The sequence below is a fragment of the Paramacrobiotus metropolitanus genome, unplaced genomic scaffold (assembly GCF_019649055.1).
Source record: "Paramacrobiotus metropolitanus isolate TYO unplaced genomic scaffold, Prichtersi_v1.0 Parri_scaffold0000132, whole genome shotgun sequence".
Classification (NCBI taxonomy): Eukaryota; Metazoa; Tardigrada; class Eutardigrada; order Parachela; family Macrobiotidae; genus Paramacrobiotus; species Paramacrobiotus metropolitanus.
This window is the reverse complement of record NW_026570352.1, coordinates 164714-178587: the sequence shown is the minus strand read 5'-3', so window position 1 is coordinate 178587 and position 13874 is coordinate 164714. Positions and strand designations below refer to the sequence as shown.

Here is a 13874-nt window from a genome sequence, read left to right as displayed (position 1 = left end):
CGGGTCCAAAAAAACGGACCCTCCATACTATATGTATGGCGGGTTCGTGAAAAATGCCCCGGTGGTTCCCGGCATGTCGGTTCTCCAAAAACGCACCAACCGGGGCAGGCAAAATTTCCGGACCGGGTAAAAAAAAACGGGCTCTCCATACTATATGTATGGCGGGTTCGTGAAAAATGCCCCGGTGGTTCCCCGCATGTCGGTTCCCCAAAAACGCACCAACCGGGGCGGGCAAAATTTCCGGACCGGGTCCAAGAAAACGGGCTCTCCATACTATATGTATGGCGGGTTCGTGAAAACTGCCCCCGTGGTTCCCGGCATGTCGGTTCCCCTAAAACGCACCACCTGGGGCGGGCAAAATTTCCGGACCGGGTCCAAAAAAACGGACCCTCCATACTATATGTATGGCGGGTTCGTGAAAAATGCCCCGGTGGTTCCCGGCATGTCGGTTCCCCAAAAACGCACCAACCGGGGCAGGCAAAATTTCCGGACCGGGTCCAAAAAAACGGGATCTCCATACTATATGTATGGCGGGTTCGTGAAAAATGCCCCGGTGGTTCCCGGCATGTCGGTTCCCCAAAAACGCACCAACCGGGGCAGGCAAAATTTCCGGACTGGGTCCAAAAAAACGGGCCCTCCATACTATATGTATGGCGGGTTCGTGAAAAATGCCCCGGTGGTTTCCGGCATGTCGGTTCCCCAAAAACGCACCAACTGAGGCGGGCAAAATTCTCGGACCGGGTTCTAAAAAACCGGCTGTAATGTAGTGCAGTGGCTACGCGCCCTTGCGCGTAGCAACATTATATATTTGTGACCTGTAGAGGATGGAATATTCTGTTGTGTTCTTGATTATACATTTAGTATCTATCCGGCCAGTACACAGAAGCCCAATAAAACCGGTGCTTCAATACGTGACAATTGGCGTGAAGTGTGTAGTATTCATTGAACTTTAAGTGGGAAGAGAGAAGTGAGCGTAAGTTAAGCGTAACAATGGCGACTTTAACGGATCGACTGGCGAAGTTTAATCCGGAAACGATGGATTATAAAGCGTGGAAGTTCTTGTTTGATAATTACGTTGCCCTGACGGATCTTCATACCGATAAGCACCGCCCTTTGCTGATCAACAGCCTGGACACCAAAGCCTTACAGCTTCTCGTGTCCATGTGCAAGCCGAAAATGCCGTCGGATTTCACGTTGGGAGAATTGCTGACGAAGCTGGAAACGGCATACGCGCCGTACACCAACCAGATCACAGAATGGGCACTATTCTTCAGCCTTCGTCAAGGTGAAAGTGAAAGCCTGGTCGATTTTGCGACACGGATGCGGGACAAGACCATCCTGTGTGATTTCCCTAGCACTGTTCTTGAAAAGAATTTGTGGGCTGTCCTAGTGGCGGGAATACGAAGCGACGCAACCAGGAGGTATTTGATGTTGTCGGAATTGAAAACATTCGACGCCGCCCTGCAGCTGGCCATCAAGTTTGAGACAAGCGTAAAGGAAGCCAAAAAGAATAATGTCGAAGACGAATCGGTGAACAGAATTGCAAAGAGAGACGCTAAAGAGAAGAAAGACGAGAAAAGTGAACGCCGTAAGGAGACAAAGAAAGGAAGTGATGAAGAGGAAAGTGACGAAGAGGGCGCGTCCCGGCGCAAGTGTAAGCGGTGTGGTTCATGGCGCCACACACCGGATGAATGCTGGTACCGGAACACTCGTTGCAATCATTGCGGAAATAAAGGTCATATCGAAAGAGCCTGCCAGCAAAAGAGAAGTGAAGAACGAAAGAAGGATAAAATCAGCACGGTTTTTAATGTTGAAGAAGATTATTTTGATATTTTGCCCTGAAGTTTTTCACTTCATTTTTCCGGTGAAGGTGTAATGTAGTGCAGTGGCTACGCGCCCTTGCGCGTAGCAACATTATATATTTGTGACCTGTAGAGGATGGAATATTCTGTTGTGTTCTTGATTATACATTTAGTATCTATCCGGCCAGTACACAGAAGCCCAATAAAACCGGTGCTTCAATACGTGACACCGGCCCTCCATACTGTTTGTATGGCGGGTTCGTGAAGAATGCCCCGGTGGTTCCCCGCATGTCGGTTCCCCAAAAACGCACCAACCGGGGCGGGCAAAATTTCCGGACCGTGTCCAAAAAAACGGGCTCTCCATACTATATGTATGGCGGGTTAGTGAAAACTGCCCCGGTGGTTCCCGGCATGTCGGTTCCCCAAAAACGCACCAACCGGGGCGGGCAAAATTTCCGGACCGGGTCCAAAAAAACGGGTTCTCCATACTATATGTATGGCGGGTTCGTGAAAAATGCCCCGGTGGTTCCCCGCACGTCGGTTCCCCAAAAACGCACCAACCGGGGCGGGCAAAATTTCCGGACCGGGTCCAAAAAAACGGGCCCTCCATACTGGTTCGTGAAAAATGCCCCGGTGGTTCCCCGCATGTCGGTTCCCCAAAAACGCACCAACCGGGGCGGGCAAAATTTCCGGACCGGGTCTAAAAAAACGGGCCCTCCATACTATATGTATGGCGGGTTCGTTAAAAATGCCCCGGTGGTTCCCCACATGTCGGTTCCCCAAAAACGCACCAACTGAGGCGGGCAAAATTCTCGGACCGGGTTCTAAAAAACCGGCCCTCCATACTGTTTGTATGGCGGGTTCGTGAAGAATGCCCCGGTGGTTCCCCGCATGTCGGTTCCCCAAAAACGCACCAACCGGGGCGGGCAAAATTTCCGGACCGGGTCCAAAAAAACGGACCCTCCATACTTTATGTATGGCGGGTTCGTGAAAAATGCCCCGGTAGTTTCCCGCATGTCGGTTCCCCAAATACTTACCAACCGGGCGGGCAAAATTTCCGGACCGGGTCCAAAAAAACGGGCTCTCCATACTATATGTATGGCGGGTTCGTGAAAAATGCCCCGGTGGTTCCCGGCATGTCGGTTTCCCAAAAACGCACCAACTGGGGCGGGCAAAATTTCCGAACCGGGTCCAAAAAAACGGGCCCTCCATACTATATGTGTGGCGGGTTCGTGAAAAATGCCCCGGTGGTTCCCGGCATGTCGGTTCCCCAAAAACGCACCAACTGGGGCGGGCAAAATTTGTGGACCGGGTCCAAAAAAACGGGCCTTCCATACTATATGTATGGCGGGTTCGTGAAAAATGCCCCGGTGGTTCCCAACATGTCGGTTCCCCAAAAACGCACCAACAGAGGCGGGCAAAATTTCCGGACCGGGTCCAAAAAAACGGGCCCTCCATACTATATGTATGGCGGGTTCGTGAAAAATGCCCCGGTGGTTCCCCGCATGTCGGTTCCCCAAAATCGATCCACCAGGGCCGGTCTGTATGAATGTACCGGGTCCCAATTTACGACCTCCTATTCATTTGCTGCAACAGGTCCGTCAAAATAACCCGGTTGGTTTTTCGATTTTTTTACTACCTTCTCAATTGCTTCAGCGGGGGGCTGCGCCCCCCGCACTCCCTGCTTATTGGGGCTCCGCCCCAGAAGCCAGGGCTTCGCCCCTGGACCCCGGGGACCCAGCTCTCCGCATGTCGCACCGCATATTAAAAACGCTCGCTCGCTTCGCTCGCTCGCTTGATTACTGTACAGTACTCGTATGTCAACTGTCTTCATTTGCTTGCAACGTGTTGGAAATTTCAAATTAGAATTTAGAGTATGATTCAAGTTGTTCGAGTAAGTAAGGTTTTACTTACTTGAATAGAGTAATTTAATTCTGCGGACAGTAAAAGTTAAAAATGGATTTTCTGGTAGCTTTTTAAACTTGTGATAGCAAATTGATAGAGCACAAGCTTTTCGGATCCAGTAAACGTAAGTTGGACTGCACTCTGGGAACCATCGAGTTCTGAGTATAAACTGAGACTTCTCACACCTGAAGAGGAGTTCTCGTACACCTATTTGGCAAACAGTCCGGCAGACACGATGTGCAGCGTGTATCCCCGCTCTCACGACATTTACGCGTGGAACGCGGTGGACGTGCGGGCCAGCGACGGCACGCTGCAGCACGGCCGCGTCATCAACGTCCTACACAACGGTTTGGTCGTCGATTTCGACTGCCCCGGACGACGCGCTGAACTGGTTAATCCTGAACTGGTACCAGTGCACTACAGCCGCCGTCCCTCCGGACACACCTTCGATGGCACAATTGACTCGGCATGGCACTTTGACAATGCAGTGTTCCCCGGGGGTGACGAAAAGCCCTCTGTGGAGGTCTTGGCGCGGACCAGTGCGGCTAGCCCGTGGACATGGCACTCAGCGGTACCATTGTATCGAAATCTTTTCTGTGGGCGGTATATATTTGTGGATATGCAGCTGGACAAAGGCATAGTACGGCGACTGATGCGGGCGCATTCTGTGCGTTTAGCGGAGTCTGCGAACGCTCCTATCAGCAGCCGTGACATCGGGATTTACGACTTCGTCACTCGCGCCTGCACCCCTCCCGCGGACTACTGGGGCGGTGACTGCGTTACCGCGCCTTTGTGGGACGCCTGGAAGGAGGCGGTGGAGGCGTCCAAGTACGAGTTTTGGCCTGTGTGTGTCATGGGCAGGACACTGGTGTATTTGCTAGAAGTGCTAGAGCCACCGTTGGAAGACGAGCAGCTAGTAAGTCTCTTGCGCTCTATTCCATAGAGTATTTTCTCATATAATTTTAAGTAGCAATCACTGAAGCTATCTATAGTTCCAAAATTGTTACAACGTTACAACGGCATTTATCTGGATGTACACTTCAGTCTACCGTACTAATTCAAACCCCTGATTTGCAAAAGTCCAAATATCCCGGAAGAGAGGGCTTATTTTCGGGGAGGGAGCGCTATTTCGGCCGGGGGAGGGAGGTATGGTATTTTCAAAACTGTATTCCATTATTTTGTGGAGGGGATCAGGGGGCCGATATATCTTATCCAACTGCGCGTTCTGTTTTATTGAAACTGAAGGAGCGCTCAAGTATCCGTCTTATCGCGGTTTTGCAATTGCACAACCTTGCGTGGATATCCCGAAACATTTAGCTACTGTGCTTGCATTTTGAAGACAGAATTTGACAAAGGCGAACTTGTTAAATTCACATTTTCGGAAGGTGTCCCGAGTCCCCGACTAGCGTTTATGCTCCATCCGGCCCCCTGCATTTTGCAAAACTGTACTACCATTTTCACCGTAATTTTTTGAATACACCATTGGATTCGCCGTAAAATTCTGAACAAGATTAATGAGTCCGATTTTTGAAATGCGTTCCCCCAAAAAGTCGACAAAGGCGGACACCATATAATTTGGAGTTTGCGGCGGCATTTGCCCCGGGCTGCCTTAAACGCCAGAAAATATTCATTTTGCTTAGGTGTCTGCCGTGCAGAATTACATAAGTATTATGTACTGTTTTTAGCACTTAACAGTTGTAGTGAGCTTGGGGAAGTCAGGGGGGAAACCCCTGCAAACTATGCTGTCGTACGGCTGACCGCTCCCGGGAGTCGATTGTGGGGACAGACGGACTTCAAAATTCCGTTCCAACTAATTTGTTCAGAATTTTAAGCAGAGTTCATTAGTCTACTGAGAAAAACGTGGGATGAAAACTGAGGGAAAAGTAGATTTCTGAACGCTACAAGGGGAAGCACGCCAAACAGGGGGCGTCGCATTGAGGACCGCACGTGGAAGCGTCTTGTGAGGGAAAACGAATTTCAAAAATCAGCTTTATTGTTCGTGTTCAGAATTTCACGGCGCATTTTAGAAAAAATGCACGATGAAAACGGTATGTAAAGTGGAGCTTCGCAAACTGCACCGGGGTCTCGCGACGGGCCTGTATTCCATATAAGCCGCAATCAGCGCGGCGGATATATATTATATGGAAATTTTTACAGTTTCTGTATTGCATCAGCTCCGCTAGATACAGATTACAGAAGTGACGGTAACCCGAATCAAAATATGCCTTGTATTTCTCGTCGCTCATCAGTGTTTGCTTTATCTTATTGTCCGCCTCTAGGAAAAGCTAATGGCCGATGCAAGAAGCCGTCTCCAGCAGCAGTCATACCAATTGCCTGCACCGTTCGAGCCGCCCCCCGATGTTGAAGGACGCCATCAGGCGGAAGTGTTGTCCTTGTTACCGGCTGAAATTCTCCGGCAGGTCTTAGACATGCTGGACACCGTGCAGCGGGCCCAGTGTCGTCGCGTTTGTGCGCTGTGGAGCGATCTCATCGGGACGGACGAGCGCGTAATCTGGGTGTCCTTTTCCCACCAGCGTCTCATCGATAGGGACGGTATCGCCACGACGCCCAATGAGGCCGAGTGGTGCCGATCGGCGTACCTCGTAGGCATGTGTTTGTGGAAATGCCTGCGGCGGACCCCCCAAACCATCATCATTAGCAACGCATCCCAACAACACCCGAATCATTCCCCTCTGGGTAACTGCTTCGATCTGATCGACAGCATCCAGCACGAGCTGGATCCCGAGGAACCCGTCACAGTTATTGTGTACAAATTCCACTGGGATCTGGGCACTGGCCTTGACGAGGATCTACATGCGGCGGCATCAGCGGTGTATGGATGCATGGTGTGGAAGGACGGGACGTTCAGCGGTCCCGGGGAACACTTTCGTCGCGAGCCGATTAAATACGGTGTAACTTACGAGAGCGGCGAAACCCTGGATGTGGACGGTGATCCCGTCCCCGTTCACTTGTATCTGAGTAATTTGCTGGAAAAGGGGTTGACGCTTGATTGTCGGGAAACTCGACTCCAGCTGAAGGATTGGTTCGCCGATGTGGCCCAACAGGAGGCGGGTTCCGTAGATCGTCAACGGATCGACACGGTAAGCCGATCTGTATTCCAGTCAGCCGCCATTTATTTGATGAAAAACTGTGAACGGTCAACAAGTCGAATGCGTACGGTGTTGACATGTCGTGATATCGAACTCGCGGTCTGCTGAATCGCCGTTCTGTCGAAACGACCCCCTGTCGATGGAACAGGAAATCAGTCAACGCCGTCAGCTTTCTTAGATTTCTTGGGTTTCTTAGGTTTCGTAGCTGCTTTTTCGTACCAACAACGTATGCTGTTAACCGTCAGGATGCGGCTGTAGCTGTTGTTTTTTTTTCGTGTCGCAGATTATGGGCTCTTGTCAGGAGAACGATCCGCGTGTCATTGTCAAGTTCGGCAGGATGCAATGGACTGTGGATACTGTGCAGGGCGAGGAGTTGGACAAGTTGACCAAACTGACGTTGTGCGCACTGCAGCGGGAAATGGTGCGTGGCAGAGGTGCTCAGTCCGATCAACTTCCGGCTCACACACCGAGTGCACAGTAGTGTACTTACAAGTACTAACGTTCAACAATGTTAAGATTATTAATCCGTTCTCGCAAGTGTACCGACTACGGATTGATGCGTGTTTCATATTTTTCACTACAGTTTTCGTTTTGTTTGTATCTGCTTTGTGATAAAAAGTGGTAACTTAAATTCTTTATCACTAGTGTGAGTGGGGGACAGCTGACAAAGATGATGCAGCATGAACACTGAACAGGCTGGTTAAATGTACAGAGTAGAGCTCATTACAGTACAAGAACTCAACTGGTGTGACTGTCGACTTGAAATATAGGTTGGTTCAGCGTTGCAATATTTGTATGTAATTCAAAAATCGAAGAAACAGTAAAATCAACTTCCGGTAAATATGCAATCATGCTATCATATCAGCCAGCTATTAATTAAGTACATCAGGTACTGAACAAGATGGTTAAAATCATTTCTGCTTTAGTGCACAGCACAAAACTAAGTACAGGTTTTGCTAGTGTTCATCCGAACACCATGACGATGCCCGGTGTGCCCACTCGCTTCGCCTGCACTGTTTTTTTGAAAAAAATTTTCAAGGCACTAAACACCGCTGTACAAGAACAACTGGAGTACACCAAGCGAAAGGAAAACTTACGCAACCATGTCTCCGGTTCACCTTTGCCGCCAAAGATCCTTGCCGAGATGTTCAAGTTAGTGGACACCGTTCAGTGGCTGCGTTTGAAACGCGTCTGTTATCTATGGAATGAGATGTTGACCTCGTCAGAAATGTGCAAAGCATTGCAAAGAAGAAGATAAAGTAAACGCAAAGTAGCGCATGGCGTTGCCTCATACTTCATAGACGCCATCCATTATGGGTTTTCACTTGCCGCGCACGGCGTTTTCGTGTGAAACCTCTCCGCATCAACCCCAATTCCTCCCATCGGCCGTACGCAGCAGGCTGCGTTGCTACCACCAACTCCCGTGTGTACGTAAACCGCACAAGAATTTAAGCAATTTCCCCATCAGCAGAGAACGATTCGCGTGTAATTGCCAAATTCGGCAAATTGCGCTGGAGTGTGGATACAGTTCAGACCTCAGGGCAAAGAGTTGGACCAGTTGACCAAATTGAATTGCCACTGTGAGCTCTGCAATGGGAAATGGTGCGTGGTAGAGGCATTCAATCCGATCAGTTTGTAGCCCACCCCCGTAGTCCGCAGTAGGTACAAATAACATTCTGCTTACACTACATTCAGCATGATCAGTTTTTAGTATCCCGTTTTCGTCAAGTGGAACAGCTGTGAACGGCGGATGTTTTCAGTTCTTCACTACAGAATTAGGTTTTTCGACCTGTTTATGTGATGAACCGTAAAAACGCACTGTAACAGGAATCCGTTATCATAAGTTAGTGAAACAAGGAAAATTCAAGATGACAAGGCTATTTGAATAAATATGGAGCCAGCTTCAAAAACGCAAGTAGTCCGACTGTCCACACGGTTTCAAGTTTCATTCGAGTAATAGATTCAGCGCTGCAATAAGTGCTTACAAAAACGGAAGAATCAGCATGGGTAACTTCCGCCTTCCGGTAAATCGGCAATCAGGCTACCAGGCTGCCAAAATGATGATTACAGTAGGAAAACATGGTCAACTGATCAGACAAAAATAATTACTTTCTCGCTTTAAGTACAAAGGTATGCTTTTCTGTCAGCTCATTCGACACCGCCCGGTTTGTCCACTCAAGATCCAGCATGAATGAAGAAATCTGTATGCAAGCGCCGTCGGAGGGGTAAGTAATAATTTCACATTTTCACCCTTCCATGCAAGTTGGCTCGCCGCCAGCCATCTCGCGCTGCAGAGCGTATAATGTCAGCTTGGTCAGGCCGTCCAACCCGTTACGTTGCACTATATCCACCGTCAACCATACCATGTCGAGCGGATCGCCCGGATTGGTATTATGACACAGGAACCGGTGTCATAATACCAACCTTGGCAGTCATGGAGAACCTGTTAATAACACAACAACTCAACAAGGTAATGCTGTGTAATGCGGTTGGCAAATCGAGCATACGTGAAGACAGCGAAAATCGCGAATGCCTGAGCTACACCAACCAACCAACATACCACGGCCCGCCAACGTCAGTCTGCTTTACATGCAAGGATGGTTGGTGCTTGCCGAAGATTGATATCTATATTCATTGTATTTACTACTCATCTTTGTTTTCTGCTGCGTTACCCATTGTTGTTATTTATTAATACGAATACTGCAAGTACGAAATTTGTTATTGCGATTATCGCAGTGTAGTGGACAATGGCCATCATACTAATTGAGTTATCGTCGATTCGCGCCGCCAACTGCAACCCTACCAGTACAATTGTACGAGTATCTTTAGCAACTTTCTCTTTATCTCTCTGTTATCTGAAGCAATACACAAATTACATAGTTTTTCTTGTATAGATATAAGCAATGTGCACTATGTAGATATCGAAGCAAACGAAAATCAAAGGTTTGGTGAAAAACACAGAAAACGAAAAACCTTGTGCCACTTTGGGCCATTTTTTCATGTCCTTCTGGACATCAGTCTTTTGATTACCAGTTTCGTCTTTAGAGTTGTTTCGTCGGCCAGCGCTTGTAGGTACATATCAACTTCCAGTAGAGTTAGTGTTACTACGATGTTGACAGTACGCTTTAAAAAGCTCAGAGGTTAACATCAGCTACACAAAACTAAATAAACCAAACGAAATCTTCTTTCACAAAACTAAATAAACACTTCGAAGAACACTTCTCTGAAGTGTTCTTCGAAGAACAGAAAGAACAGAAAGAACACTTCTCTGAAGTGTTCTTTCTCGCTGTTGCGAATACGTACATCAGCCTTTACATCAGAAGAGAACGCATTTTACGTCCACTCCAGCGCATCCATATGGACACTCCATATGGACAAATTATGTTCACATTTCGCCGAAAACAACAAATTTTCCGCAGCATTGATATTATTTACCGTACGATCGCTGAGAAGCGTTGTGCTTTTGACATATACCCCATGACAGTTCTTTATTTTCACAGAAGAGCGGTTTGAGCTGAATGAATTTTCTTTTGCAAGAGAGAATTCCCAACGTTACTACATTTGTATGTGAGACTGTTGTCCCCTTTGCATGTGAGACTTTTTGGCACTTGGTGTGAGACCGGCATTGTTACGTTAAAGGAGATTGGTAAGAAGTTATTTTTAAGGACGGGCGAGAGCCGATCTACCTGTTTTTTGTTTCAACGTTTAAGTTTGGAGATTATGCGTGGTAATGCTATGAGTGTCTTGTGCACAGTCCCTTCCCACGTTAATTGGGACAAATTCTTCATTTGATTATATTTGTTGAGCGAAGCTCGCCTTGTACATATTGAGAAATAAAACTGTTGTATGAATGTACATAAACCAAATTCAAAGGACTACATTTTGCATTTTAGGAAACGTTGCCGAGAATACAGAATAATTTAAAAAGTCCGCGCAAATCACGAGAAAGAGTACCAAAGACCGTCAAAGGTTTTCTCGGCAATTTGTTTCTATCAGCTTATAATTAACTGAAGTTATCATTTATTTCGGTTCCTTAACGAAGGAATATTGCAACGATATGAGCAGGGCCGCATGGATGGTGTAGGCCGCAGGCTCAATTTGGCTCCGCCAGTTCCGCCCACTTCGAACTTTATACTGCGCCCATAAATTCAAAGTCTGCGCCCGTATATATAAGCAGCGCCTGCGCCCGTATATATTACTTCGTGCTTTAACAGCATAAATATTATAAATTGTAAATTATAATTTGTGTTCACCGTACATAAGGCTAAAAGCACATCAGGCCAAAGTCCAGTCTGCGCCACGGGCGCACGCCAAGTGGCGCCCGCTGCACCATTTAAAAAATTCAATAATTGTGTGCGCGTTCGCCCTTTTCGGGCGCAAATTTAATTCAAACGTTGGCCGAGGCAGACACGTTGTACGCGTTCACCAGTGCGCCCATACCCTCCCAACGGCTGGATATGGCTCAAAGCACCTGAATCTCTTTCTGACGGGAAATACAAATTAGAGAAAGTTACTTTGGGAATGTCCTTTTTACATACTGATAACCACATAATTATATGGAAGCTAACAAGCGGATGCCTACCCGATCGATCCGCTGACGAAGCGCAGAACCTGCTCCTTCCCTGGCTGCTTCTGCGATCCAGACAGACAACCGCGGTAGATCGGCCTCAAAATCCGGCAGACTGGCCTCAACCACGCCGTACAGTCCCAGGGCCCCGTTTGCAGTGGTCCCCGTGGGACTGACGCCGTAGATAATGGGATGTCGGTGGAAGAGCTCCTTCGGGCCGGAGAACGTGCAGTCTTTCCAGATGACTCTGACCCGGGGCACCCCACAGTCCAGCCCGCTGTTGGGCAAAAAATCAACGTCCCAGTGGAACTTGTGCACGATGAGCGTCAGCGTTTTTCCGTTAGACGGCAGCTCCTGGTAGATGTGCTCGATTAGCCGCAGACAGTCAGCCAAAACTTCATTGGAATAGCCCTGGTGTGACGCACGGCTAATGATGATCCTCTCCGTGCCGGTACCCACGCACTGCCACAAACTCCATCCTACCATGTACGCCGACCGCCGCCACTCTACCTCGTGGGGAGTGATGGGCCGACCTCGATCATCAACGCAGCGCTGGTGGGAGAACGACACGACGACCTCAACGCAGTGATGCTCCAGTATACCATCCCACAGTGAACACACTCGCCGGCAGTGGGCCCGCTGCGCGCTGTCCAAAACCTGCAGAATTTGATTAACAAGGACCCTTGGCAGCTGTTGGAGTGAATCCTCCTGAGTTGGCCTGCAGGGTGATGGGGACGGTGTCATCACTGAGAATGACTGCGGTGCTAGTCGGCTCTTGGCTTCGGACAGTAGATTCTCCTGAAAACATGGAAATTGATACTCATATTGATATATTGATTGGAAATCTTCCCAAAATATGGATACAACTCCTTCAAATACTGTTTTTATTGCGTATTTATCTGCACCGGGGTTACCAAAAAATTCTTTCGGAAGGCCATTGGAACGAGGCTGTATTTCGTGAGGCGGGAACAGCTAAAAATTTTCATTGTTGATTGCTCTAACACATGGAATGCGTTTTTGACATTAAGTAGCCAAATCCTGTGTCGACATAGGTTACATAGGTTTGCCAGGTTTTCAAAGTGATAAAATTCCAAAAAAAATTGAAATGCATTCAGGTGCACAAAAGTCTCACTAATATTGTCCCGGTGCCCAAAAAAAGTCACACAAGAACGTAAAAAGACAATGTACAAGTTTAAGTTCTTAATACAATTTTTTAATCAGGTAGTAACTGCCAGATTCCTGGAGACTTAGATTATGGGGGAAAAGGAATGAAGCGAACCCAGTAGACAAATACGGCAAATTGCCGGCGTTTATCAGGATAAAAAGGATCAAATACTGGAAGTTACTCACCAAATCCTCGGTGGTAAGGGGGCTGTCCGATATAATCCGAAGAAACACTACCATTTCCCCCATGAGGCACACCGGCCACACTGTGTGCTTGGACGCCTTAATAGCCTCTTTCCAGGCGTCCCACAACGGTGCTGCCACATGGTCACTGCCCCAATAGCCAGCAGGCAGCTGTTGGCCGGACGTGACGAATAGACAACGCTGAATGGCAGACGTCGCCCCCTCGGGGGCGGCTATACGCACAGGGTGTGCCCGCATCATCTGCTTAACCTCGCTCCCCTCGTTCAACCGAATCTTCACGAAGACGTATCGTTGCCAAAACAGACGCCGATAAATTAGTTCAGCGGGATACCACGTCCAGGGACGGTTGGCTTCTACACGGGCCAACACCTCCAAACTTTGCTGGCTGGCAGGCGGAGATTGCATACCCGTGTCGAGACCGAGACCGTGGCGAAATCCATAGGTAAGGTCTTCGGCGAAAGTGCTGTACACATCGCGAGGACATCGAAAAGCGGCGCTGTGCTCCACCAGGTCGGCGCGTCGTCCAGGGCAGTCAAAATCCACGATGAGGCCGTTGTGCACGACGTTGATGATTCGGCCGTGCTCCAGTAAACCATTGGGGCTTCGCACACCAACTGCGTTCCATGCGTAGATCTCGTCGGGATGGTTGTAGATGGTGCACATATTTTCGAACTGGGTCCTTCGGTTGTTCCACATCAGGAGGTCGGATTTGGAACAACAAGGGATGAGTTATCTACACTGTGTAGGGTGTAGGGCTGCCTCTTTGCCACTGCGGTTGGAACGAATTTTAAAATGCGAAATCATACGACGAAACCGTGAAACGTCGAAAGGAGCGGCAGATAACGTTCTATTAAATGCAAAATAAATTAAATGCGAAAAAAACAGTTTCTACTAAACAATTTCTACAAAAATTGACTGAGTAGAGTCCTTGGTCTTTCCCGTGCTCCATAGCTGCCTGCAGCGGCAGTGTGGCCGATCATGATCATGATAGAGTTAAACCGCCAGGGTGGCGTCTTCACGGATTCACGCTGCAGGTTGCGCCGTGCGCGCAGTATTCCGAACTTCAATCGGATTTTTATGGCCCACGCTGATTTTTATTTTTGAATTTTAAGACATCGCGAT

At 48.4% G+C, this 13874-nt stretch overlaps 3 protein-coding genes across 3 annotated transcripts; 2 read left to right on the top strand and 1 right to left on the bottom strand.

Annotated features, from left to right (window-relative positions):
- Positions 1-990: 990 nt before the first annotated feature.
- LOC129598930 (uncharacterized) lies at positions 991-1842 on the top strand. The gene has a single exon (XM_055497016.1). It carries the CDS (start codon positions 991-993, stop codon positions 1840-1842), a length of 852 nt encoding a protein of 283 aa, XP_055352991.1.
- Positions 1843-3659: 1817 nt separating this feature from the next.
- Positions 3660-7513, top strand: LOC129598918 (uncharacterized). The gene is made up of 3 exons (XM_055497006.1): positions 3660-4623; positions 5987-6808; positions 7101-7513. The coding sequence occupies exons 1-3, from the start codon at positions 3943-3945 to the stop codon at positions 7296-7298; spliced, it is 1701 nt and encodes a 566-aa protein (XP_055352981.1). The 5' UTR covers positions 3660-3942; the 3' UTR covers positions 7299-7513.
- A 1402-nt stretch (positions 7514-8915) lies between these two features.
- On the bottom strand, positions 8916-12798 carry LOC129598936 (uncharacterized). Its single transcript, XM_055497023.1, has 3 exons — positions 12735-12798; positions 11400-12182; positions 8916-9260 (listed from the first exon to the last, which is right to left on the bottom strand). Exons 1-3 carry the CDS (start codon positions 12795-12797, stop codon positions 9171-9173), a joined length of 936 nt encoding a protein of 311 aa, XP_055352998.1. The 5' UTR covers position 12798; the 3' UTR covers positions 8916-9170.
- Positions 12799-13874: the final 1076 nt, after the last annotated feature.

Bases quoted from the DNA above. Each gene is read 5' to 3' on its own strand.
- LOC129598918 (XM_055497006.1), top strand. From the start codon at position 3,943: ATGTGCAGCGTGTATCCCCGCTCTCACGACATTTACGCGTGGAACGCG. The intron at 4,624-5,986 runs GTAAGTCTCTTG...GTCCGCCTCTAG, and splicing joins CGTTGGAAGACGAGCAGCTA to GAAAAGCTAATGGCCGATGC. The intron at 6,809-7,100 runs GTAAGCCGATCT...TTCGTGTCGCAG, and splicing joins ATCGTCAACGGATCGACACG to ATTATGGGCTCTTGTCAGGA.
- LOC129598930 (XM_055497016.1), top strand. From the start codon at position 991: ATGGCGACTTTAACGGATCGACTGGCGAAGTTTAATCCGGAAACGATG.
- LOC129598936 (XM_055497023.1), bottom strand. From the start codon at position 12,797: ATGGGGGAAATGGTAGTGTTTCTTCGGATTATATCGGACAGCCCCCTT. The intron at 12,183-12,734 runs GTGAGTAACTTC...CCATGTTTTCAG, and splicing joins CCCTTACCACCGAGGATTTG to GAGAATCTACTGTCCGAAGC. The intron at 9,261-11,399 runs GTAGGCATCCGC...TGTTATTAACAG, and splicing joins TTCGTCAGCGGATCGATCGG to GTTCTCCATGACTGCCAAGG.